The sequence below is a fragment of the Lonchura striata genome, chromosome 2 (genome assembly GCF_046129695.1).
Source record: "Lonchura striata isolate bLonStr1 chromosome 2, bLonStr1.mat, whole genome shotgun sequence".
Taxonomy (NCBI): domain Eukaryota; kingdom Metazoa; phylum Chordata; class Aves; order Passeriformes; family Estrildidae; genus Lonchura; species Lonchura striata.
Window position 1 is genome coordinate 90,077,921 of NC_134604.1, and position 26,192 is coordinate 90,104,112.

The 26,192-nt window shown below is 38.7% G+C and overlaps 1 protein-coding gene across 1 annotated transcript; it reads left to right on the forward strand.

Annotated features, from left to right (window-relative positions):
• Nucleotides 1-976: 976 nt before the first annotated feature.
• On the forward strand, nt 977-26,192 carry SLC5A7 (solute carrier family 5 member 7). Its single transcript, XM_021545555.2, has 9 exons — nt 977-1,165; nt 2,103-2,325; nt 9,477-9,590; nt 12,837-12,992; nt 15,586-15,734; nt 17,683-17,826; nt 19,636-19,789; nt 20,920-21,137; nt 21,804-26,192. The coding sequence occupies exons 2-9, from the start codon at nt 2,148-2,150 to the stop codon at nt 22,425-22,427; spliced, it is 1,737 nt and encodes a 578-aa protein (XP_021401230.1). The 5' UTR covers nt 977-1,165; nt 2,103-2,147; the 3' UTR covers nt 22,428-26,192.

Consider the following 26,192-nt stretch of genomic DNA (forward strand, 5'->3'; position numbering starts at 1 on the left):
CAGCTTCTATGAATTTTCACCTTTCTCCTCTCTGACTTTACATCTACCCATATTGCAATTTTCCTCTTGAATCTAGGATGATTTCAGATTTTCTGCTTCAAGTTAGTTCTTCTGCCAGTAGCAGCTCTGTACTCCTGTGGGCTTTTTATTTCTACTTTTCAACTTACATGAGCCAATGGCCCATGTTAACTGCCTCTCAAGAGCTGACAGAGAATGTCACAGTTCAGCATGATCTTCCCTTTCTCCAAACTGGGGCAAGGGCATGTGTGGGTTCTCTTTGCACGTGTACCCTTATTCTAAGCACTTAGAAGCTCACTGTCCAGCATCATTTGGAGACGGAGAGCAAAAGTGCAAGCACAGGAAAGCTGGTATGACTGTAGCTCTGCAGATAAGGTTTGTAAGATGCATGACAAAAACGGTGTCTCCCAAAGAACCAGCTGTCCCAGATCTGAGAAAGGCCAATGCACATTCAACAAGGTTTGGACGGGGGGTGTGGCAAAAGATGGTTCTGACCAGTCTCTCATAGACGTACCTTGGCTTGGTTCTTGCCCAGTGCCAGGCCCAGGGGTGGCAAGGAAAGGCTGCCAGGGAGGCTTGAAGGGACCACAGAGCTCACCTTCCTCCCCTAACCTCTGCTCTCTTCCCTTTCTCCATTGCTCTTTTCAGTATGTCTTTTTAGATCAGCCCTTTCTTTTCTTCCTCTTTCCAGTTGGTTCAATAAGATCCTGTTCCTTCCTATTTCCCCTCATTCCCTTTTGTCTTCTCACCTCAATTTCACTTCCTAACCCTGCTTCCCTGCCACGACACGACAATCAGTCTCCCTTGAGTCATCCTTACTTCCCCCCAACGTCCCCTATCACTCTGACGTCTTTCCCCCTTCCTCCCCCCAGCTCTGACGGACGCGGTCCTCTCACCCCACCGAACCCTCCTCCTTTATAAAGAGATTTTCCTCTTTTTAATCCACGAGACCCCCGCCGCAGCCTCAGCACTCGGCGCACCGTCGGCACCGCGGGGCGAGGCGACCCTTCCCTCGCTCCTTCCCTCCCCCCGCCAGCGGGAAAGCCCCGGCCGGGCACAAAGCCCCCGGCGGCTCGGCCCCGACACCGCCCCGGGGATGGGCGGCCGTGCCCCGCGGGCGGCGGGGCAGCGCGGCGGCGGAGCGCAGGTGGGCGGCGGGCGAGCTCCTCTCGCTGCCCGACGGCGCGGCGGCCGGGCGGCCGGGCGGGCGCTGCTCCGCGGGCGCGGGCGGGGGGCGGCCGCGCAAGGCGGCCGGCGGAGCGCGGAGCCCCCGCAGGTAGGGCTGGCTCGGGCGGCTGCCCCGCCGCGGAGCCGCGGAGCCGTCGGGAGCGCGGACGGGTCTGCCCGGCGCGGCCGCGCGAGAGCGGACGCGGAGCGGCGGGGCCAGGATGGGGAGGGGGCTCCGGGAGAGGCTGGGTACGGGGCTGCCGCTGTCTGCGTCCTCCGGAGTTTTCCCCCGCTGCTGTTCGTATGCCTTACCATTTCTGCCTTCCGACAGCTTTTAAGCTTTCCGTTTGCTTCCCATATTGTGGGAGACCAGATTCGTAGGTTTCCTGCTGGACAATTAAATCGCAGATTTTAAAATATGACAAATGTTACAAGGGGGACAAGACTTGGCATTCCCATACAAATACTTTAAAGATATGTTTTGCTGTTGCAACTATTGCTTATACATAGTTCTAGTATTAAATAAGATAGTTTTGTCTTCAAAATAGAGATTTTTATTATGAAAAAAATAGCCAAGATCTTCTATGTCTTGTACCAAATTAGTCTGTGACTGAAAAGTTCCCAGACATTGAGGACTTGGTGATACCAAAATAATTCAGTGCTCGATAACTGACTTCTAAGGATAGTTTAGCTTTCACCCACGTCATTCATTCCTCTTTGTGTTCAGAGACTGTAACCACTGGTTGTAGCTCCACAGGCGTTTAAATTGGCATGTGACATTAATCTCAATTACATCTGAAACTCTCATTTCATAAATTCACTGGAATAGTCTCTTGAAAAACCATCTGAAGGCTTTTCTGCACTAATTCTAAAAAGCAGGCGTGCTAAAAGCAGACCTATTATTGCATTCTCTCCAGAGGTCTTAATGAAATAGCAATAAAAGAAACAGTTGGAACTTCAACATGGCTTTCCATGTGGAGGGACTGGTGGCCATAATTGTCTTCTACCTGGCAATCCTGGCAGTAGGGATATGGGCTGCTTGGAAAACCAAGAACACCAGCAGTGAAGGAGATCGCAGTGAAGCTATTATAGTCGGTGGAAGAGACATTGGTTTGCTAGTTGGTGGATTTACAATGACAGGTATGTAAAAGACCACCTTATTGTTTCCTAGTCAGTGTATAACTTGTCAGTTTTCCATCTGAATGAATTGCAATCTGCATGTTTAGTAATGCAAAGTGGGGAAAATATATATACTTTTTATCCAGTTTTTTAATGAACAGCCAAATGTAGCAAAACCAATATATTTGTAAATTTTACAAGAACTAGTTTTCATATATTTTCATTACATGTTCATCTGTAGGCCAGATTTTTTTGGGACAAAAGTATGGATTTAATATAGATTAATTAGAAAGTTTTAAAATAACTGTTATTGTTTTTAAACCCATCCAAATTTGTGTGTTATTATTGGGTTTCTTTAATCTGAGTGTAGGGAAAAAGACTGGTCAGAGGGGGAGGGTGTACAACATAAATTAACTTTCTAAAAGAAAATTGGCGTAACTGCAGACTTGTAACTGTACATATTTCAGCAAACTTATTTTGTGGATTCTTTTAGCTTCTTTTTCAGCAGCTGGACAAAATAATACTTTATTCTCAATAGTAGCATCAGTAAGAAAAGGCTGGGTGAAGGAAGAGTTCTTCACTGATTTTGTAAACAGTGCTCTCTGACTCCCAGAGCCAGTCAAACCAGCCATCCTACATGGGTAAATAAGATATTCACAATATTGTCCAAAATCTCAAAACTTCTATTATGGTATTGGAACAAAAAATAGGAAGAGTAAATTTGCCCACCATTATATTAAGGCAAATTAATGTTTAGACATGTGTTGTTGTTTGTTTGGTTGGGTTTTTTTATTCTTAATTTAATCTAAATCCTATTCAGACAAAGTCCTTTCAATTGTAAAATTGAATTTATCTGACTATATTTATGTTTTGGTGTTTTGTGCTGTTCTGCTTTCACGAAGATCTAATAAGGAAGAGCCAGGTAAAACTTGAGCCAAAACTCTGCATTCTTTATTTGAGATAAATTCACATTCTTTTGCAGGGATGTTTTGCTCATTCAAAGACTGAATGTTTAGATATTAAGTAAAGAATGTTTGTAAAAGTCAATAAAGTTTGAATACAGTCAGATGTTCTACTTTTTGCACTATGCTGTAATTTACTGTATCACACATCCATCAGCTGTTGGTGCATAAGATAAGAGTCTGCTCATAGTGAGAGCTGGTTAGACTGCTTTTTGCTGAATGAAATGTTTTCAAGGGCACTGAAAGCAGAATATTTTGCAAAAATATTTGTTGCCACAAAACAAGAAACATTAAATCAGGGGAGTTGAGATTAAAAAAGGCATTTCCCACAGAAGTGGGTACGACTCACAGATCTGCATATAGAAGGTACAAATTCTGGTCTCCTTAATCCTATTTTGCAGGAATATTTTGTGTAGCAGCTGAAACACAGATGAGACCTGAACTGGGATTTCCTATATCTCAGACATGTTCTATAGCTACCACAATCCACATCCGCACATGTTCCTCCTGTATTGTGCAAGCTCTAGAGATGGCGCAGTATCTCATCTTTGCAGCAGAATATCAGACTGATCCCAAAGCCTTTGGTTTGCTAAAACTATTACAGATTTTATACTGTCAAGGCTGACACTCTTTCTCCCCTATGCCTTCCTTAAACCTGGTAATTAAAGCTTGATATGGCAATTAAGCTACCTTTCAGTTGTAGCGTGCCATGCCTGGCGCATAAAGCAAGATCTGGGCACAAATCTGCTGAGCCAGGGGTTAGTCCGAGTTTTTTCTCGGTGAGGGTGTTTGAGGCACTCGATTTCTAATGTCATAAGAAAACAATTATGAAAGTAAACTGATGAAAATCCACAATAATTTTTACAGGTTGATAATTGTTACAAAATGGACACATTATTCAAGGGCATACTTGCTTTTTAAAAAATGGTTTATGCTGATTTTGCATCTCGCAACCATGACTATTTGCAACACATGACTATTCCAACATCATCTTTATGTTTTCCAGGTTTAATTGTCTAAATATAAACTAGCAAAGCCTACCCTGCAACAGGAAAACAGGAATTGTTTTAAAGATCTTCAGAAAATATATTGGTTTTATGAACATTAAGTACTTTGGATTATGAGATAAGGCCTAATTTTCTCTTTTTTGCCTGTGACAAACACTACAATATTCCACTGGTATTGGCCATAAAAGTGGCAGAAGCTTCTAGAGTTACTTAGTGGAGAGAATGACAGCACTTAGCCTATAAATTTGAAATAAAATTCAGAACATAAGCATCAAAGTCAAAATTCCAGAGTAATTGTAGCTGATTTTCTAAACAACATTGAAAAATCTTAAAGGACTACCTATGAATAACAGCTGTGGATATTTTTGGATATATGCTATGATCCTGAAGAAGAAAAAGCTGCATCAACCAGCTACTGAAATGCTGAACACAAAGCCTGTTGAAGGTTGAGTGTGTCTGAAAATAAGAAAACAGAAAGAGTGAAAAGGTTGAATTCTGGATGAATCACAGCGGCTTATATTAAAATGAAATAACATTGTACCATAGTAGACACATTTAATCTGTGTACAGTTTTATATAATTATAGATAAAATGCTGTATTAAATACTAGCATTCTAGCATTCCTTATTTTTGTGAACAATTTTTTAAGTGATATCTGCAATGAAATTGAATCAAATTTGATTTTAGTGATTGAGTTTAAACCTCAAAGGAAATAGTTGAGATTACATGAATAAATGCACATAAACATGACCCAAAATTACATCTATTGATGTAATTACACCTATTGATGTAATTTTTGCATTTTAGTTGGATAGAGCTACATAACCCTTCCACATGAAAAAAAATACACAATTCTACTTTATTCTAATCCTTGGATCAGAATTTTCATTTTACAGAACTCGTTGAGTTTATTAAATAATTTGAGTGTTCAGACAAGGAATTCTTCCTGAAAAGTGCCAAAAAATTGGTCTCCTAGTATATATCACTATATATCAAGAACTCAGAGATCAACTTCTGTGTGTCTCACAGGAACTAGAAGAAAAATTGCACTCTTTACCCTCAGTATTTGTCTGATATTTTTCACAGTGCATGTTTTAAATGGATGTAATGGATGTTGGTATTTGCTGCATTTTTTTTTTTGTTCTTCAGACAGCAGGCAAAGAGAAGATTAAAATAGATTACCACATGAATGCTTCCATAGATTATTAAATATTGTATTCCTTTTGGCTGATTTGGGCAAAAACAAAAAGAATTTAACCAAAAATAATGGTATTAAACTAACTTTATATTGTGGCTTAGCAAACTAGGATCAGAAAATTAATATCTAAGTTTGAAATCCCATCCTATCTTATCCCTTTATTAAATTTCTAATGTATTCACTTGTGTCAGTGTAGGCACTGACTATCCATTCACTCCCTCAGAAAAAGAAATAAAACACCTCCTAGAGCTCTGTGGTCCTTGACAGGTGTTCCAGAACAGTCATGTGCACAGAAAAATTGATTAGCAGCAATTTTTCAAACGCCAATCTAGAAATCAAGAAATAAAATTAAAAATAAGGGCTAAATCCTTCATGCCACCTTACACAGCAATATCTGTCTGCAGGGCAGACAGTGGAGGATAATGACCCCTACAACATCACACAGATGGAAATTGTCTTGATCACCTCCAGAAGAAAATAAGGGAGCTAGGCATGGCATCCAATTGCCCCTTGGGGAACACCTGACACCTCTGTAGCAGCCCTTGGCAAATCAATGCTGGAGCTGGAAGCCCCCTTCATCACAGCTGCAGCAGTGTTGGACACCTGCCCTTGACTATGGGATATTATTCCCACCTGTAACCAAGTATATAATTAATGTAGAATTCATGCTTATGCATTTTCTGGGAAAAGAGACAAGCTTCCCTTTCTAAATATTTACTTTTCGAAATTGTATACAGGTTCTTGTTCCATAAGATTATGCTGCTTAAGGCACAATAGGCAACACACATCCCAGGTAGTCACAGATTTTTCCTTAGAGAGTGGTGTCCCTCAGGGGTCCACATCAGGACCAGTACTATTCAACAGCTTTGTCGAGGCCATGGACAATGGATTGAGGGCACTCACAAGCAAGGTTGGAGATGACACCAAGATGAGTGCTGTGGTTGATACTCTAGAGGGAAGGAATCCCATACATAGGTACCTGGCCCAGTGAAACAGGCCAAGTGTAAGATCCTCCATCTGGATCTGGGCAAACCCAAACATGGTTACAGGGTGGGTGATGAGTGGATTGAGAGCAGCCCTGTTGAGAAAAACTTAGAACCACAGAATTGTACTATCATCAGGATTGACAGAGACCTTCAAGATCATCATGTCCAACTGTCAAGCCAGCCACTGTAACCCCTAAACAACTAAACCACATCACCCAGTGCCAGATCCAGACACCTCGTAAACACTTCCAGGGACGGTAACTGCACCACCTCCCTGGGAAAGATATTTGAATGCCTGACCACCCTAACAGTCAAAACTGTGTTTCTAACATCTAATCTGAATCTCACCTGTCTCAGCTTAGGACCATTTCCTCTTGTCCTTTTACTGCAGGCATGGTAGAAGAGACTGACCCCACATCACTACATCCTCCTGTCAGGCTGTTGTAGAGAGCGATGAGGTCCTACACTTCTCAAGACTAAGTATACCCAGCTGCCTCAGTTGTTCCTTATCAGACATCTTTTCTAGATCTTTCATGACCCTTGTCACCCTTTGCTGGACACCCTTCAGCATCAATGTCCTTTCTAAAGTGAGGGGCCCACACAGTACTAGAGGTGCCAAGTATAAGGGGATGATGTCTGTCCTGATCCTGCTGCCTGCACTATTGCAGATGCAAGCCAGGCTGCCATTGACCTTCTTGGTCACCTGGGCACACATTTGCTCATGTTCATCTGCTGCTGACCAGCACCCCCAGGTCCTTTTGTGCTGGACCATTTTCCAGACACTCTGTCCCCAGTCTGTAACACTGCCTGGGGTTGTTTTGACCAAAGCGTAAGACTTGGGCTTGTTGAACCTTATGCAGTTGGCCTCAGCCCATCTCTCCAGCGTGTCCATATCTTACACTCCTGCAGATCGACACTGACCCAACTTCGTGTTACCTGCAAATTTGCTAAGGGTAGACCTAATCCCCTCGTACAGGTAATCAGTAAAGATATTAAAAAGAACTGGGCCCAACACTGATCTCTGGGACAACTCTGAGAGAGTTGGGCTTGTTTAGCCTGGAGAGGAGAAAGATCTGTGCAGACCTGATAGCAGCCTTACAGTACCTAAAGGGGGCTTATAGAAAAGATAGGAATCAGGGCATGTAGTGATAGTATGAGACGAATAGGTAGGGAATTGAAGGGTAGATTTAGATTATATATTAGGAAGAAATTCTTTACTGTGTTGATGGCGATGCACTGGAACTGGTTGCCTAGAGATGTTGTGGTTGCCCCATCCCTGGAAGTGTTTAAGGACGGGTTCGACAGGGCTTTGAGCAACCTGGTCTAGTGGGTGGGATTCCTGCCCATCACAGAGGGGTTAAATAGAAGATTTTTAAGGTCCTTTTCAATCCAAATGATTCCATAATTCTAGAATTCTGGTAAACTAAGTATCACACTCCCCTCTATCTTAATTCACACTGTAAAGAGTCACAAAATTCCAAATATTTGACAACTTTTTATGTAGATTATGTATCCTTGCTCTTCTTATTAAGAATCAGCCTTAATCTATCTTCTCCATGTGGTCCCATATGGACATCACTCACCCCTTATCTCTGTAGTACACAATAGCTCTTGATAACCAAAAGTCTACTTGTAACAGCTCTTCTTGGGTCACTTCTTTTTTTGCAGTCTTTCTTTGCATGCATACACCTCACAGAAGTTCATTATACAATTTCCAACAACAAAATGGTTCATTCCTGTATTTCAAATTGCTGAAAGAGAGACAATTGTAATTCTCTGGTTGTTGGAGATCTTTGATTCTAAAGCCATAGTGTAATTCAGCAAAATACCTTGTAGTAGTACTTGAGAGATATCACAGTCAAATGTAAAATAGTAGTTATTTAGCTCTTAATGAAATTTCTTAAGGAATTTTATTAAATTTTCTTTTTTTGTTTTTCTCTCAAATTGTCTTAAACACAAAATCATGTTTGTTTGTACAACGGTGGATGATGAAAAAATTCTGAGGAATGTTTAAGGAAAACACATTTCAAACTATTGTGACTTTTTACACAGAAACCCTAACTACTCTTACATGAAAAAGTAAGGGCTTCTGACACAAACCAAAAGATCATTACAAAAATCTAGGTCTGTCTGCCCTTGTTCAAACTGGAAACTTGGATTTCAAAAACTTGCTCATTATACATTAGAAATAATATTTTTTTATTTTTGGCATGGAATCTGTAAACAGGAAGGGATGAATTCTGTTTCTTGATTTGTTATTGAATATTGCTGCAGATGTAATCCAACACATCTCTGTGTTGGAGTTTTTCTCTCATATATACTGTTGATCCCAAATTCTCAAATGTAGAAACTTCTCTGAATGTCAAAGAATCAACTCGTAAAGTGTCAGAGGTCGGTATATTAAGAATACTGATTTTTGGAGAGAGAGATAAAATCAAAAATATCGGAGATAGCACATATCTTTTATTCAATATGGCTCAAGGAACCAAAAATAAATTAATTAACGCTTAGAACTTATATGGCAACAAAAAAAGCATATATAGAAATATTTTGAGAACTGAGAGTTTATTAGTATGCATCATGTAGCAACAATTTAAAATTTAACAATGTTTAAAAGGTGCTTTTTTTTATGAAGGTCCTGGTAAATAATGTGTTCATTAAACTAATTTAAATGTTCTTCTTCAGACTCCCCCTTATACCTCTTCTTCATTTGTACTAACACAAACAAAATAATAATGGTAAACAAGTAGTGGGGGACTCAACCTTCACATCTTCACTGACTATAGAGAGACTTAGACACTTTGATGATTGCCTCAGTCCATTTGACTTCTTTTTTTATATGCTTAGGCTGTAAATTCAAATTAGGGCTGCCTTTAATAAAAGGATGCCATGCCTGGCACTTGTATTGTTCATTTTATAAAAAACAACCATATCCTACAAAATTATGATTTTATTATTCAGTGTGTGAGTTTTTCTTTCTTTGTGGATATGAAAGACTTTTCCATCTCTTCCTTTTCAGCCACATGGGTAGGAGGAGGTTACATCAATGGGACAGCAGAAGCTGTGTATGTCCCAGATTATGGTCTAGCTTGGGCTCAGGCTCCTATTGGATATTCCCTTAGCCTGATTGTAGGTAAGTAAATGCAAAAACTAATAATCCCTCATTTTAAAGAGCTCTGATGTCAGGTTCAATCTTTGAAATAAAGAACTAGGGTCTGATAAAAGGTTGCTGAGGTAAACTGGATCCCTTCTTCTGGTACGTTTGGCTATTGAAAAAAACAAAACAAAACAAAAGAAACAAAAAAAATCTTTATAAATAATTTGATATCTCAAGTCTCCTAAATTGCTTACCAAGACCTAATTGATTATTACAGCCATATTCTTGGGGCGGGGGGGACCAGGGGTCAGAGGTGGCGGGGCAATTGTCAATACCAAGTTTTTAAATTGTCAATACCAAGTTTTATATACTTGAGTTATCTTTAATTGCCTATATGATCTGGAATATGACCCAGCTGCCCAGGTATTAGTACACCTAAAAATCTTGGAATTAGACAAATATCCTTTTGGGTTAGGAAAGTGCTTATACTTTATAGATATCCACCAATAATCTAGGTAACTTCTGATTTTGTGTAGGAAGTACGCAGCACATATTTCCTCTGTAAATTATTTCCCTCAAACTGAAACATCCAACCTCTTAAATGTAGTACAAAACTCTAAATCACAAGTCAGAATGCAAATGCACAATCCTGATATATGCAGGGTCAGAGTGTAAAATAAAGACAGCATTGCAAGTTTTAATGCTGCAATAATGGTTCAATTGTTTAAAAAGCATGTTGTAACAGAAAAAAAGACACTGTGCTTTTAATATTTCCTTAGCAGGACTGATATACTAACCTTTCTAATATTACTTGACCTCTCAGTCTATTCTGAATCTATTCTGAGGGTCCTCCTAAGTAATCTGTCCCTTTGTTTCCTTTGGTTGCTTATCCAGATCCTCCTTCAAATTTTATTTCTTCCTATACAGCTTGTTTTCATTCCTTTCTTTTTTCCCCTTGAAAATGCTTTCCAATGGCTTGTCCTAGTTATCCTCACTTCCCAGGCAGAAACTTCCCCCAGTGTAGATGCAGGCCAGGTCCAGTTCTGGCAGTGGTTGTCATCTCTGAGAACAGCTCTATCTGCTGTAAGGAAAACAGTGACTGTGGATTATCGGTGCTGGGATCCCTGACACAGGAAGAATGATGCACAGAACTCCATGATATCAGAAGACTAATTAAATACTTTATTACACTATATTATGCTAAAACTATATTACACTATATTACACTAATAAGAACTATATCACTACTAACTAACTAGAAAACCATGACTCTCTCTGCCGAGAGTGCTGACACAGCTGTGACCTAATTGCTCAATCAATCCAAAACACCATCACCAGTATCCAATTAAGAAATCACCTTGGGTACACGATCTCCAGAACACATTCCACATGTGCACAAACACAGCAGCAGCAAGTGAGATAAGAATTGTTTTGATTCTGTTTTCTCTGCTTCTCTCACAGATTCTCTCAGGAGAAATCCTGAGAAAGCTAAGTCCCTCTGTGTTCAGGGGACATGTGAATACCACTGTGGATGTCTGCCTGGAGATGATTTGGTGTCACTGTGAGGTCATGAGGGTCACGATCCATTGGTGTCATTAACTGGCTGTTAGGACTGGAGTCACAAGCATCCTCCTGGCTCTCAGCCTCTGCAGAATTGACACAAATTACCAATAGTCCAGGAGAATTAGCCTCTCTGCTTGTTTGCATCTGTTTATAGATACTCGGACTTGCTTTCCTGAAAATTATGATGATGACTGCAGAGAAAAGCAGTCTGTATGTGTAACCATATGTAACATGCTTTGTGGAGCATGGAGAGATATATGGAGAGAGCAATTTCTCTAGGCATGATCTGTACATGAAGACTTGAGGGGAGCAATTATTTTGTCTTCTTTAAAAAAATACATAATCAAAATTATACAAGGCTGGGAGAAATATTACTGCTTCAGACAGGAAGTATTTATGATTGGTGTAATCTTCCCGTTTGTTCTCCATACAATTTTATTTTCCTTTTTTTTTTCCAAGCAATTTAGTTTTAAAAGTTTCAATACCTCCTATTTCCTTTGACAGGTGTTTGAGGATCCTAATGTATGCTTTTCTTCTTCAACTGTCTTTTGCAATGATGGCATAACAAGTTGAATAGGAAAAGGATCCAGTACCAAACCAAGAATCACAAAAAAAAAAAAAAGCTAAAGGGTTTCTGCATCTACCTGCCTAAACACAGGATTCACATAAGCACTAGAAATTGGGATGGCAGTGTGTTACCCAGTACCTTCAGTTCAGGGAACTTGATGAAATGAAGAAATAGGAGTTATAAAAGGCAATACATAGAAATTTGGAAAATCTTCTGTACAATACAATGAATAAATGACCAATTTGTCATGAGGAATCTAATGAAGGGTTGCCAAATGCCATACAGTATATCTTATTGGGAACTGACAGGGTTTTCAGTTCATTATTATACCTTATACAGCAGTTTTGCTGTGGTGACTTGGTTATAGTCATGTGCAGATCTCAACGACACAGGTTTCCATACAAGGGCTCTTTCAGCTTTCCTCAGATAGGTCCTTTTTTTTCCCCAAGACAGAAAGAATTTGAGGAGGGGAGGCCTTTGCACATTTATGTATAAATCCAGCCCATATACCAGCCAGGCAGAGCGGAATAGTGATACAGCAAAAATACTAAACATACATAAGTGAAATAACCATATGACAAATATTCATGAAATCTGACACTGGCAGAACTCAGAATGACCCCTACAACCCCCTCTGACCTATCCTGCAGATGTACTAAAGTTGTTTCAAACATACATAATAAATCTGAATTGTCCTGAAATCATCCGATTTGCTGTATGTGCTCTAAACCTCATGTGAAATTTTATTTCTGATTCAGGATCTCAAGGGTTCTCTTTTTAGAGCAGGACTATTTGAAACTTCATGCTGGATTCTGCTCTAAGAATCAACAGGATTAGTAGAAAAGCCATTCTCTAGGCTAATTCAAAATTAGACATAACTCTGACAGTATCTATAATGGGAGATTACATAAACTGAGACAGAAAATGCCTTTTTTTTTAAATCATCAGACTATAGATACTAATGGAGTGTGTGTGTTAAGTAATTCTGTAGACATATGTAAGAGTTTCCAGAGGATATTTTACTTACAAACAAACAAACAAATAGTACTGGTGACATTTTTGTACCCTTAACTGTCAATGGATGTTTTATCCCTTAATGATAATGCATTTCTAAACTGCAGCTGGTGTCTTACGCAGCTTTTTCTTTATAGGTGGCCTTTTTTTTGCAAAACCCATGCGATCCAAAGGCTATGTGACAATGCTGGACCCCTTTCAGCAGCTTTATGGAAAAAGGATGGGAGGACTACTGTTTATTCCAGCTTTAATGGGAGAAATGTTTTGGGCTGCTGCCATCTTCTCTGCCTTAGGTAAGGAATAAGCAGTATAAATATTAATTTATTACAGGTAGAAATTATTAAGAATATCAGAAATGCATTAAAATCCCGGCTTCAAATTTTAATGTTTAAGCCAAGTGATTTGGACTGTGACATTTCTAAGACCCATGCTAACTAGCAAATAAGTCTGGTAATGCTAACGCTTTATTATTTTGATAAGGGAAAGATATGCAAACTATCTATTCATTTTCACATACCTTTAAGTTATACCTCTTCAAAGAGCATGAAAGAATTTTGGAACAAATTTCTGTTAATGGTGAGCGTGACATAAGTGATTCCAAATACCACTTTTGTGTCAAATCTGAACCAGCTTTTCTTTTAGATTCTGGGATGAGAGAAGGCAGTCAAAATTTCCCTTAATGATACGTAACAGTATTTCCAATGCATCTAAACAAAATAATCCTTGCATATAGGAGATCTACATATACAGACCATTGCATAACACAGACAATAGAAGTAAACCAGACGCTGATCAACAAATTGAAGAATTCTTCAATTCTAAGTGGCTTTATTCTTCACAAAATGAAGAAAATGCTCAAGAAAGGATTTGGAGAATTAGCGAAACTATGACTCAATAGAAAATCACTCAACTACTCATCTAGTCCTGAAAAAAATCAGCTTCCAGGGTTTTTAATTATATTTCAGGCCTGAATTTAGCAACCCCTTTAAGAATAGAGAAAGCCCTTGAGTTGAAGCACCAGTAATTGACTTTTACCAACTAATCATACTAATAATGCACATGCATGTGGTAATGCCTTCTAGCATAAGCTATTTTAAACAAAAATAAACTTTGAAGGTACTCTCCAACTGCGCTCTGATGAACTGCAAAGCAATGGGGAGCTTGTTTACCACAATTTCATCACAAAATCCTTAAAAGACTAAGAAAAAACTGCATGCTGAGGTGATAGGAGTTGAATAACTTGAAGAACACTCAGAGTATTTACAATATTTTTGGTTAAGGACATGCCATTCTCCTTTATTTCAACACAAGTGGTGTGAATACCCTTCTAGATTTATAGAACAGCCAACAGTTAAAGACTGTCAATGATTATAAAGGTCATTAAAGATTTTGATTTTAATTATTTTGTAAGTAATCTAGCTCCTTTTTCACACCCATTCTCACTGATGAATGTTTAATCCCAGTATTCTTCACCACTTGCTTTTCATCAATACTCCTTGCTTGGCAGGGTTTTAGATGAGAAACACTGGTCTTTAAGCTATAGAAGAGGTCTGAGCTTGTAATTCTTAATTATATGAATTTTGAAGCCCCATTGTGCAGCAAAAGCCACATCTGTCTGCTCCCAGAAGCTTTTATATATCACATATCATACTGTCTTCTAAGGCCAAAACTCTTCCAAATACGTGCTCCAGAATATCCATCTACAATAACTGCAAGCACTAAAAGCAAGATGTTCCATTGAAATAATAGAAGGAGAGGAATTTTTTAAACACGGTCTTAAAACATTGCAATCTCTTGACATAGCTAATACATCTAAGGGAAGTGTATAACCATCCTGAGAGCTGCTGGAGGAGCAGTGCAGGAGGACACAAGCTTTCAGGAGGTTTCTTGGGTGCACTGGCAATAACTTCTTGACACTAATGATCAGGGAGCTGTTGTAGGGAGGTGCTCCACTGGACCTGTTACTCAGACACAAGGAAGAACAAGTCAGGGGTACAAAGGTCAAAGGCAGATTTGGCTGCAATAGGCATGAGATGGTGGAGCTCATGGTCCTGAGAGGGGGAACAGGCAAATATCACTACTGCAACCATAGACTTCAAAAGAGTAGAGCTGGGCCTCTCCAACATTCTGTTTGGAAGAATCCCTTGGGAGACTGGAGTCCAGGTGTCCAGAAGAGCTTGTTGATATTCAGAGATTACCTCCTCCATGCTCAAGAATAGTTCATCCTAACAAAAGGGAAAATGTGGACTGCTGCTGAATGGGATGGGGCAACTGGTGGTAAAAGATGTGGGGAAAGCTGAGGTATTCAGTGTCTTTTCTGCTTAATTCTTTGCTGGTAAGATCAGTTTTTATGAATCCCAGGACCCTGAGAAGCCTGGGAAAGTCCAGTGCAAGGAAGACTAGCTGGAAGAGAAGCAAGTGAGGAAACTTTAAAATACACTGGACAGACACAGTTTCATGGGACCTCAGGGGATGCATCCTGCAAGTGCTGTGGCAGCTGGCTGGTAGCATTGCAGGAGCATTCTCAGTATCCTTCTGAAGACTGTGGTAATCAGGGATGGGCATAGGTGGTTTTCACAGACAGAACAAGAGAGTGTAGTCCTTACAGACCTTGAGCAACATAATGAAGTGCTGTTGGGACATTTCTCTCCTCCATTTCCTAAGAACCTGCAAAATGACACATGCTAAATTTAGACCAACAGGAACAATTCTTTTCCTATTCCCTTCAAAGGTGCACAAAGGGTGTGCAGAATACAGAGGGGAGGAATTATTAGTGCTGTTACTAAGTGTCAGACCAAAACCAATATATGCACTTAACAGAGGTGGGGTTCTCATCAGACATGCTGTGATACACACTAACACACAGTGCTTTGGTTTTCCCCTTAGGTGCGACTATAAGTGTGATTATTGACGTTAATGTCAATATTTCAGTCATTATTTCTGCCCTGATTGCCACTATGTACACACTTGTGGGTGGGGTTTATTCTGTGGCCTATACTGATGTAGTTCAGCTCTTCTGCATCTTCCTGGGACTGGTAAGTTTTGCTTTTTTCACTCTTTTGTAAAGGATTTTGTCCTGAGCAGGTGAGCAGGATTTTGCCCTGAGAAGGGCCAAGCGTGTTCTGGGGTATACCAGGCACAGCATTGCTAACCAGTCAGACTCACAGAGTGCTGACTTTAAAATAGAGTCTGCATTTGCATCAGTGTACAGCCTGTACTTTGGAAATAGTACTGTCCAAGAGGTCTGATTCTTTGGCTTTTTTCCAGCCAGTCTGGCAGTCCAACCCCTCTTGCAATTTTCCTCTTGAGTATACATCTAACTCGGAATAGGACTGGTGCTGACTCCTTCCCTGTCTGTCTGTAGGACTGTGAGTCAGGCACTGGAAGGAGGCATCTGACATAGGAAGCTGCTGGTAAAGAAATTCTGTCACAGGACCTACTGCTTCTCTTCTCTGTGGTTGTCACCTACACTGCTTAGTTAAGCTCCTGTTAACTTAGTTAACCTTTTGGTTTTTCCCTCATTTCCCTCCGCCACCCTTGGAGACAGTAATACAGAAGTCTTACCAGATGTCTTAGCTGTTTCAGTGTGGAAGTGTGGCTATCCCTCATCAGCTGTCAGTGATATGCTAGTGGGTAGCCTTTTATTTTCTGCTGTTCTTTAAGTCCCATATTGAAAAACATCAGTGTGACAGGGTCCAGATCACAAGGGTGCAATCAAAGAAGCTGCTGGCTGTGTTTGCCAGTGGCAGTGACAGTCACAGGTGTGCAGAGAACAGTGATATGCTAAAATAAATGGAGTGACTCAAGATGAAGGAATCAAAGGGCACCTTGGGGGCCTGGTAGTCTTTCTCTGCTTTCAACAGAGCTCTTGTGCAGCTCTAGGGAAAAGCCAGTGCTTACACAGGTGGTCACTAACCAGCTCTCTGTGTGTGCTTACTCTGTGGCTTACTGTGAGGACTTTGACCTTTAAGTGATTTAATCGAAATGCAAATCCAAGTTCCAAATTGCCACCTCAGATGAAAAGTTATTCCAGACTTTCTTCCCTTTCTTCCCTATTTTTGTTCTTCATCTGAACAGAGGGGAAAATACTGTCTCTTTCCCTAACATAAATGTTAATATTTGTGAAACATTAAGTTTCTACAGATGGTATGCATTACAGAAATTCCCAAAATTGGAGATAAATCAAAGTACAGAAATTGTCTTCCAGAGTGATCCACTCATGAACCACTAGAGAGCCTGATCCCACAGGAATAACTTAAAAATTAGCAAGAACCTGATGGAGGGGTTGGAAGCAAATGAAGGTTGTACAGAAGTTTTCTAAATTATTTGATCTATAGCTGTATAGTGTTTTGCTTAATTCAGGTTGGGGTCTTTATGTCATTTCCTATTTGAAATAAACAGCAGTAATGTAATGCTGAAGAACTCATATTCATGAACTCAAAAGTGTCATCAGTGAGGCTGAAGAGTTAGTATCTAAATGCTCAAGGGAGGCAGGTTTAGATCAGATGGGACACTCCCACAGTAGATGTTGCAGCAGAGGAGAGCACAAATTCAATTATCCCAGCTCCTCCTCCTCCTCCAGATTCTGGAGCAGTTTTTACTCCCAGTGTCACAGATTTTTGCTGCTCCTTCCTCTAATGTCTGGTGGTCCAGGAAAGACTGTAAACAATATGTGAGAAGGTTAGGTAAACTAGAACAAAGTTGTATAAATGTGTCTTTGCTTCTACTTTTGCAGTTTCCATTTATTAATTCTTTGCTCACGCTCTCCAGGACACATGTGATACATTCACTACCAAGCCCTCTGGATTTCAGAGATGTTCCACCTGCACATAATCTGACTTTTGCAAATCATCTTGATAATTTGGTATTCAAACTTATTCAAACAAGCAAGAATAAGAAAACTAGATGAGTGTTAATATTTAAATTTCACCAATTTAGAATATCTTCTTTAGACCTGAGCACATTGTTTCTCTTTGGTTACAGTGGATCAGTGTCCCCTTTGCCATGTCCCATCCTGCAGTAACAGACATTGGGCTTACAGCTGTGCACCAGGTGTACCAAGCACCCTGGCTTGGATCTATCAACTCACTTGACATTTACACATGGTTGGACAATTTCTTTTTACTGGTAAGTGATGATTTGTATGAAGGAGTGAAGCATTTAAGCACTTACACCATGTCACCATAACAGCTGAAAATGATAGAGTCTAGTTAAGAGCTTCTCTCAAATGGAAAACTTTTACCCTCTTGACTTCTGCTTGATATTTCTGCACATTTGAATGTTTTCCATGACAGATGAGCCAGCATTGCCAGGAATGCAATTTAAATATCATCAGACTGAAAGAGCTGACATGTTAAAATTAAATAAAAGTGTGCAGCTAATGCTTAACTGATGTCATTGTTGGCAGAGGAATTCATATATTGCAGAAAGCAATAAAGACATTATACAAATGATTAAATATGCCTTAGGTACAGGGGAAGAAAAGCTGCAGAGATGGATGGCAGGATAGATAAATTCATACATGCACACATGCCAGAATGAACCAAGGTTTTTCATTATTTAATACCTATATTACACATGGGATCAGTGGTTATTAAGTACTTTCCATTAGAGGATCTAGAAACACATGCTAACATTTTCCATTCTCAATGTCCCTATGCAAATTTACACTGGTTTTATTACCATGTTTTACTTTAGGATTACCTTTTCTGGCTTTTTTTAAAATCCTCTCAGCCAAAAATCTTCAGGGGGTTTTTATAATTGGTCTATTAAAAGATGTTATTTTATTCAGCATTCTCTGAGACCTAAAGTATGACATTAGCTCAAGTGGCTGTATTCTTTCCTGTAAGCCCAAAGGTTCAATTTCTGCTGTTGACCAAAGGAAAGTTCTGACATTGCCAAATTATGATACACTTTCTTTTCATCTTGTCTGTTTCATTATAGCTCAAGAAATTTACACATTCTTGAAAAGCTTTGATAAAGGAACATTATTATCAAGGCAGCAAAGAAAAACATAAATAGAAAGTCGAAACCAGACTTGTCTGTGAAACATTAATTTAGTCCCTATGTGTGCATGAAGCTATATGAAACACCTGTATACACACTTTCTGGTCCAAATGCCTCCTGCCTCATTTAGTCTATAGAACTAGGTTATGAAATTTGCTTGGCTTTTTTTCCACAGTGTTTAGAGACAGACATTTGTTACTTAGTGGAGACTATTCAAATCCTGCTCTCAAGACAGAATTGTTAGCACTTGAGTTTTCAACCTTCAGTAATACTCTTTTGTGTCATATTTTGCAGAAATAATTTTAAGTCCAATCAGGATTCTCAGTTACATATCCAAATAAAAGAAAAGGGGTTTTACCATAAATAAAAACTTTTCCTTTCTTTGCCTATGTCTTCTACCAATTTCTATTCTTATTGTATTTGCTTAAGGCAGTAGGAGAATCATTTTTCAGATTCCTGAGTTCAGTGTACACAGAATGCCTTGCCTTCTGTAAATGACTACACGCATTCACAAAGGAAGATAAAATCTTGCTCTAATATCATGTCAGAGTCTAATCTAATTTTAATGGAAGAGGAGTATTGGAGGGCAAATTCTTCAAATATGAAATATGAAAATATTACTTTCTATAAAGTTGTATCAAGTCAAAAGACTTGGTATTACAGAGACTATGAAAGTGCAAAGTATTGATGCTAATTGTATAAAAAAACAACTTGTCTAAACGAATGGGATTTAAGCAACTTACACAGGCTTAACATTGCTTATAAGAATAAAAGTTGCAGTTATTACTGGCTGGCTGATATTCAATAAATAAATTAAAAAGTAGCAATATGGCTTTCAGCATTCAAGAGATTCTTGTGCATGTTCTCTATATGGTGATAGTAAAACAATTCAGCTACCCCACCAGTCACAGCATGCTGTTGTGTTTGCAGACATTAGGAGGAATTCCATGGCAAGCGTATTTCCAGAGAGTTCTTTCCTCGTCTTCTGCCACATACGCTCAAGTTCTGTCATTCCTGGCTGCTTTTGGCTGTCTTGTGATGGCTATTCCTGCAGTACTGATTGGTGCAGTTGGAGCATCTACAGGTAAATTATCAAAAATAAGTAGTACAATAAATGTAAAATGAATAGTGCAACAAGTATCTGAAAATAAATCTTGTGTTATATATAGGTGACATATAGGTTAGATAACCTAAATGGCATCATTTTCAACTCATGACTCCTTCAACAGAAGACTACACAGAAAAATAATGTTATAGAATATTTCTCCTAAAGGAAATTGCTCCTACCACAGTGGATGCAATTAAATAATTTTGTACATTCTAGGTATCTACAGACACAATACTTCTATTCAATGTTTGGGTTAGACTCTGGTACTTTTATTTGGTTGTTACAGTAATAATGGGGAATGGCTGAGGGAGCTGTGGTTATTTAGCCTGGAGAAAAAGAGACTGACATTTTGCTCTCTACAACTACCTGAAAGGAGGCTGTAGCAAGGTATATCTCCCACATAACAAGCAATAGGATGAGAGGAAATGGCCTCAAGTTGCAGAAGAGACAGTTTAGAATGGATATTAGGAAAAACGTGTTCACCAAAAGGTTTTTAAATCACTGGAACAGTCTGCCCAGAGAAGTGGTGGATTCTCCATCCTTGGAGCTATTTAAAATATGTGTATCTCTGGCTCTTGGGGATGTAGTTTATTAATGGGCTTGGCCGTGCTGGCTGATGACTCAACTCAATGATCATAAAGGTGTTTTCCAACCTAAATGATTCTTTGATTTGTCAGAAATTGCTTACCTTGCCAAGTTTTTTTTTTTTTGTCATAGTGAAAGTGATCCCCATCACAGTGACTGTATAGTTAAACTGCTAAAAATATTCTGTTAGAAATGTTTACATTGCTTTTAGCCCCATTTGTAATCCAAAAGAGTAAATAAGTCACAAAAAAACTTGGATCCCAGACTTATTTTATTTAATAAAACTACATTTATGAGCTATTTAAAGTTTATTTTAGAGACAAGGAAAAATGCTGAGCAGAACCAAATCTGCCTAATAGAAACCTGTGTGACACTGCCTCCCTGAAATGCCATCAGTCTGCCCTAGTAACAGTTTGTTCATTGAATGTGCATGAAAATGTGGTAATATGAATCGATTGCTACACATGAAGTGAAGAGGTGTAGCTAATGTTACTTATAACATACTGGTGTCCATATTGCAGCTTGGAACCAGACTGAATACGGTGTCCCTGACCCCAAGAGCAGAAAAGAAGCAGATATGATTTTACCTATCGTGCTGCAGTACCTCTGCCCGGTCTACATCTCGTTCTTTGGTCTCGGTGCCGTATCTGCTGCTGTGATGTCCTCAGCTGACTCCTCAATTTTATCAGCAAGTTCTATGTTTGCTCGGAACATTTACCAGCTTGCCTTCCGCCAAAATGTGAGACAATGTTTTCCTTTTTACTTTTAGAGAAAATTTTAGGTGAGACCTTCACTAGGTGATGCACAGACTATTTCATAATGAAACATCTCTGTCATGTTCCTGCCTATATCTAGAAAAATAATTTAATTGCTAACAGTATGTTGAACAAACAAATAAAAATAATTATGGTTGTGACTGACAACAAAAGTGAAAAAGCTGGCTTGGAGAGGCCAGTTAGCAAGAGTTCTCATGGAACTGCAATTTATTCAAACAGCTAATTAGTGTGGCTATAAGTGTAAGTTCCACTTAAATTCTTCACAAAATGAGACATTTTTCTAATCTTTCATTTATTGGGAAACAATTTGGCAACAGAATGGTCTAAGGACTTGGAGTTTTTCTTAGGAAACAGAGAAGAAATTCTGATGCTGACAGGTTTTTTCTCTTTGCCTCATCATCAAGCTTTTTGCTATGTTCAAAGAGTAATGGCTTTGGGAATGGCAACCATAACCCCGAGGGTTTTTTCTCTGAGCTTGAGATTTAGATAGAGTTATTAGATTGTAATTATTATTGAATGACTCATGCAAAACTTTCTTTTACATTCAATATTTTATATTGACTGTATCTAATGTAGGGATACATGTACAGACATGAAAAAAACACCTAACACTGCCCTTCTTTTTGCAGGCTTCAGACAGGGAAATTGTGTGGGTGATAAGAATCACCATTCTTCTGTTTGGCGCATCAGCAACAGCAATGGCACTGCTGGCTTCATCGGTGTATGGCCTCTGGTACCTCAGCTCCGACCTCATTTATATCATCATATTCCCCCAGCTCTTGTGTGTGTTATTTATTAAAGGAACCAACACCTACGGTGCCATTGCAGGATACCTGTTTGGCCTTGTCCTCAGAATAACCGGAGGAGAACCGTACCTCTACCTTCAGCCCTTGATCTTCTACCCTGGCTGGTATCAAGATGATAACAACCTCTATATCCAGCGATTCCCATTTAAAACACTTGCTATGCTCACCTCCTTCTTTACTAATGTCATAGTCTCCTACTTGGCCAAATACTTATTTGAAAGTGGGACTTTGCCACCAAAGCTGGACTTTCTTGATGCTGTTGTTGCCAGATACAGTAGAGAACACATGGACAAAGCGACTCTTGTAAAAAGTGACAATATTGTATTAAATGAACTTGCACCTGTGAATCCACGACACAGTCTAACTTTGAGCTCAACTTTCACAAACAAGGAAGCCTTCAACTACGTTGATTCAAGTCCAGAACTGTCCAACACTGAAGATAATTAAAAAATCTTGTAGCCACAGGCAAAACAATGAGAAGCAGGATATTCTACAAAGAATAGTAAGAAGCATTTTATCAGAAGAAAAGCAAGAATTGAGAATAAAATGCCACTGCACATGCTTTAAGTTCTGTCTAGGAGCAAGAGCATCCCATGGGAGAAACTCTTTTCTGCTATTATCTAATATGTTGGATTAGATCACAGAGTGTTTACTAAAGTATATGCTCAATCCCATTCCTTCCATCCAGAGCTATATACTCTGCCATTAAAAAAAATATTTAAAATTTAAAATATATGTAGAAGAAAATGTGCAACAGTTCTTAGCTAGGATATCATATGAAGAGATTACAATACAGTAAGTCTGAAATATTATCACTCAGCATTTTATTGGCATTAAGTGAAAATATATTGCCACAGCTATAAGTGATTTATTGCTAAAGAGCTAGTTGCTTGAGCAAAGACAGATAGAGAAATTCCCTGGGGTTTTGGTCTGGTAATTTTTTTCCTCATAAAGAAATTTAAATAATACAATCTAGTACTTTATTATTTGTATGAGACAGCAAAATGCACAAATAGTAATAAATTTCTAATAGGAGTGATAAACATGATATATTAATTTTCAAAATTAAAATTAAATCACCAATTTAAAATTATATTATAGCTGATATAAGGCAGCTTTAAGCAAAATATGTTAATATGGGTGTTCTCTTTCTTTTTCTGTGGTTAGTGAATGACACCAAAACTCTTAGAGCAATAACTGGAGTTAAAATTCAGCTTGTGAAAAAAGGCTCCTATAGAAAATCTCAAACTAAATAGAATTTTTCAGTGTTGGGTGGAGAAGACTTATCTTGACTTATCATCAAAATGAACACAAGCGAAGCAGTCTGACACCAAGCAACTTCACCAATGGAATAAATATTGAAAATTAAAGATAATCAACAAGGCTTGAAAAGAGAGATCAGATGATTTTCCTTGCAGAAAATTCCCAATTTTCACTTATTATAAAAAGCTATTCTTAAACATGCTGAAAAATCTTTTGGCTTGATCATGCTGGAATTACACTGAAAAATCCATATTTTCCATAGAAAATAACATTTCCTCAAAAATTTCTCAAAAAACCAGGCTTGCTGTACAGCTTTCCACATCTCTAAGTGTTTGCCTCTGAAAGCAGCTTGGAGAGGAACTGAAAGGAATGCTGAACCCACAAACATAGTGAGAGGCACAGTGGTGTCTTCCACTAAGTGCCGGACTCCTCCATTGATCCCTGTCCTCCTGGCCGTCACAGTGAGCCTGTGGAGCAGCAGCAGTGGCCAGGTGCAGACAAGACGTGGCTCACAGAAGGCAATGCTGGCCAGAAGCAGCAAAGTGGGGAGATGAGGCCTCTGCTGACTCTGCCCAGGCCAGCAGGAACGTGCACTGCTGTTTCCACTTGCCCACGGCCAAGATGATTGTGTCTGTCCCCATTGGTATGTGCCTTTCTCAGCGCGAGCTCTAGTAGCTACATTTCTCTACACTTAAGAGTTATGCTCCAATAATTCTTTTTAAAATCTTGTGTATGACGCAAAATGTGCGGTTGAAATCCAGATATCTTCCTGTTGCTGGTCACCAGTGAAATTTCTTTTGTTAACACTTACAGCATGAGGAGTTATACTGGAGGATAGGAGATGTAAGAATAGGTTTTGCTGCTAAAGGAAGAAGCCATCAACTTGTGCATGCAATGTTGACATAAACTTTCACAAGGTTGAATCCTTAGATACGTTTTTCTCCTTTTGTGGAGTCTTAACAGCAAACATATATGTTTAACATGTAGAGAAATTTGATTTCAGAGATGTTGGGCTTTTTTTCTCCTTACACTGCATTTAAAAACAACATTGCAACTCATTTCTGAATATGCACTGTGACCTGCAGTACTACTGTGCTTACCAATATGGAGTGTGCTCTGGGTGGAGGGAATCAAAACAAGGACCTGCACTAAAAACTCAGAGGAGGCAATATAGCAAAGAAATTAAAAATTCCTGTGAGATGAGTTAATGGGCCACCAATAAAATTTGGGGTGCTGACTATCACAAACTAAACACAAGCCCAGCACTCTTAAATCCCCCATGAACCACAGAGGGGAGATAAGGAATTAGACTTTATAGAGGAAAGAGGGGAAGAACAGAGGCACTGCTGAATTATTCTCCATTTTCAGCCCAAGTCCACTAGTCTGAATACCTTCTTATGGGAAAATATCAAGTCACAGTTTTACCTGCTTACATAGCCAATGCCTTATTCTGCTGTTCCAAATTAAGTTAGAGGATTCCATTTTACAGTCACCTCTAGGCCTTCCTAAAAACTTTTCTCTTACCTCAGTTTTGTCCAGGAATTGCTAGAATTTCACTATGAGATGCTGCACAGTGACCAGATGCTTTGAATGCAGTAACATTTTAATATTATTTATTTCAAAATGCCCAGCTGTGGGGAAAAAAAGAAAAGAGAAGAGGATTGAGACGGAATAATATAAGAAATTTTGACTGAAAAATAAAAATATTTTTCTTTTGTAATTCCATTGTTGCCATAAAAATGTATGGTTTTAAAATGCTGAAAAAATAGGTAGGTGAAAAAAATAAGTGTTAGTCCAAAAATTTCAAAGCATATGCTTTCAACATTATCAGAATATTTTGCACTTTCTATCCTATAGATTTTTTTTTAATTTATGTGATTTTATGCAGTATTCCTGCTTAAATGGACTACAAAAGCCAAACCAAACAGTCCCAAGCAAAGTCTGTTTACAGGTTTTGTTGCCTTAGCTTTCCTACCATTAAATTTGCATAGAGATGTTCATATAACCAAAGGCCATATCTGTGATTGATAGCTGTGGGGGAAAAAAAAAAAAACAAACAAAAAACCAAAACAAGCAAAAACCAAAACAAACAAACAAGCCAACAAAAACTATGTTACTTCCACAAGCAAAATGCCAACAGGATATGATTCTTTAAGCAGATTTTATTTTCAGAGGAATTATCATTCTTTCTCCCCTTTTGCAATTTGTGGACAATAGTACTGTGCAGTAAATTTGATTTATAATCAGTGAAGCAAACAGCTCATTTTCAGACACTGAGGTTATTGTTTCTGAGTCTGAGCCTACAATTTTAAAATAAAATATTCATGACACAATCATACATTTTACTTTCATATTCTTAACATTTGTGAATAACATTTATTTGACAGGGTTCTTTTTTCTCCTTTGCATGAGATGTGTTCATAAAATCAAGGCTGGTAACATAGCTGACATGTCAAAAAAGTTCATCTCTACTTGTCCAAATGGGATGGAATACATATTATAAACAAACCATACTTTTGTGAATCTGAACTGAATGTAAACATTAATTGAATCAAATAGAGTCAGATTTAGTCTTTTATTTTCATATAGTACAAGAATTTAGGATTTCAAATAGAAGTGTCATAGGAAAAAACTGTTATTCATTTTTCCTTCTGCCCTTCAAGTGTATTGGTCAAGTTCCATGTGCAGTTAGTAAGTTATTGTAAGTCTGCTATTAATCAGGGCAGTATTTGTGGATGTAGTTTAAAAAAAAGTATATTTTTGTCTGTGTCAGAAATGCTATATTATGACTATACGTAACAAAGCAGATAGGAAGCAGAATATAGATATATATGTTTTAACTTCATTTGTATTGTGTTCAATGGCGTCCATGCATTTCAGGAAAACACTGTCTGGTTTTGGGTCTATTTTGTCCATCTATTAAAAATAAACACATTTATTTTATTATCA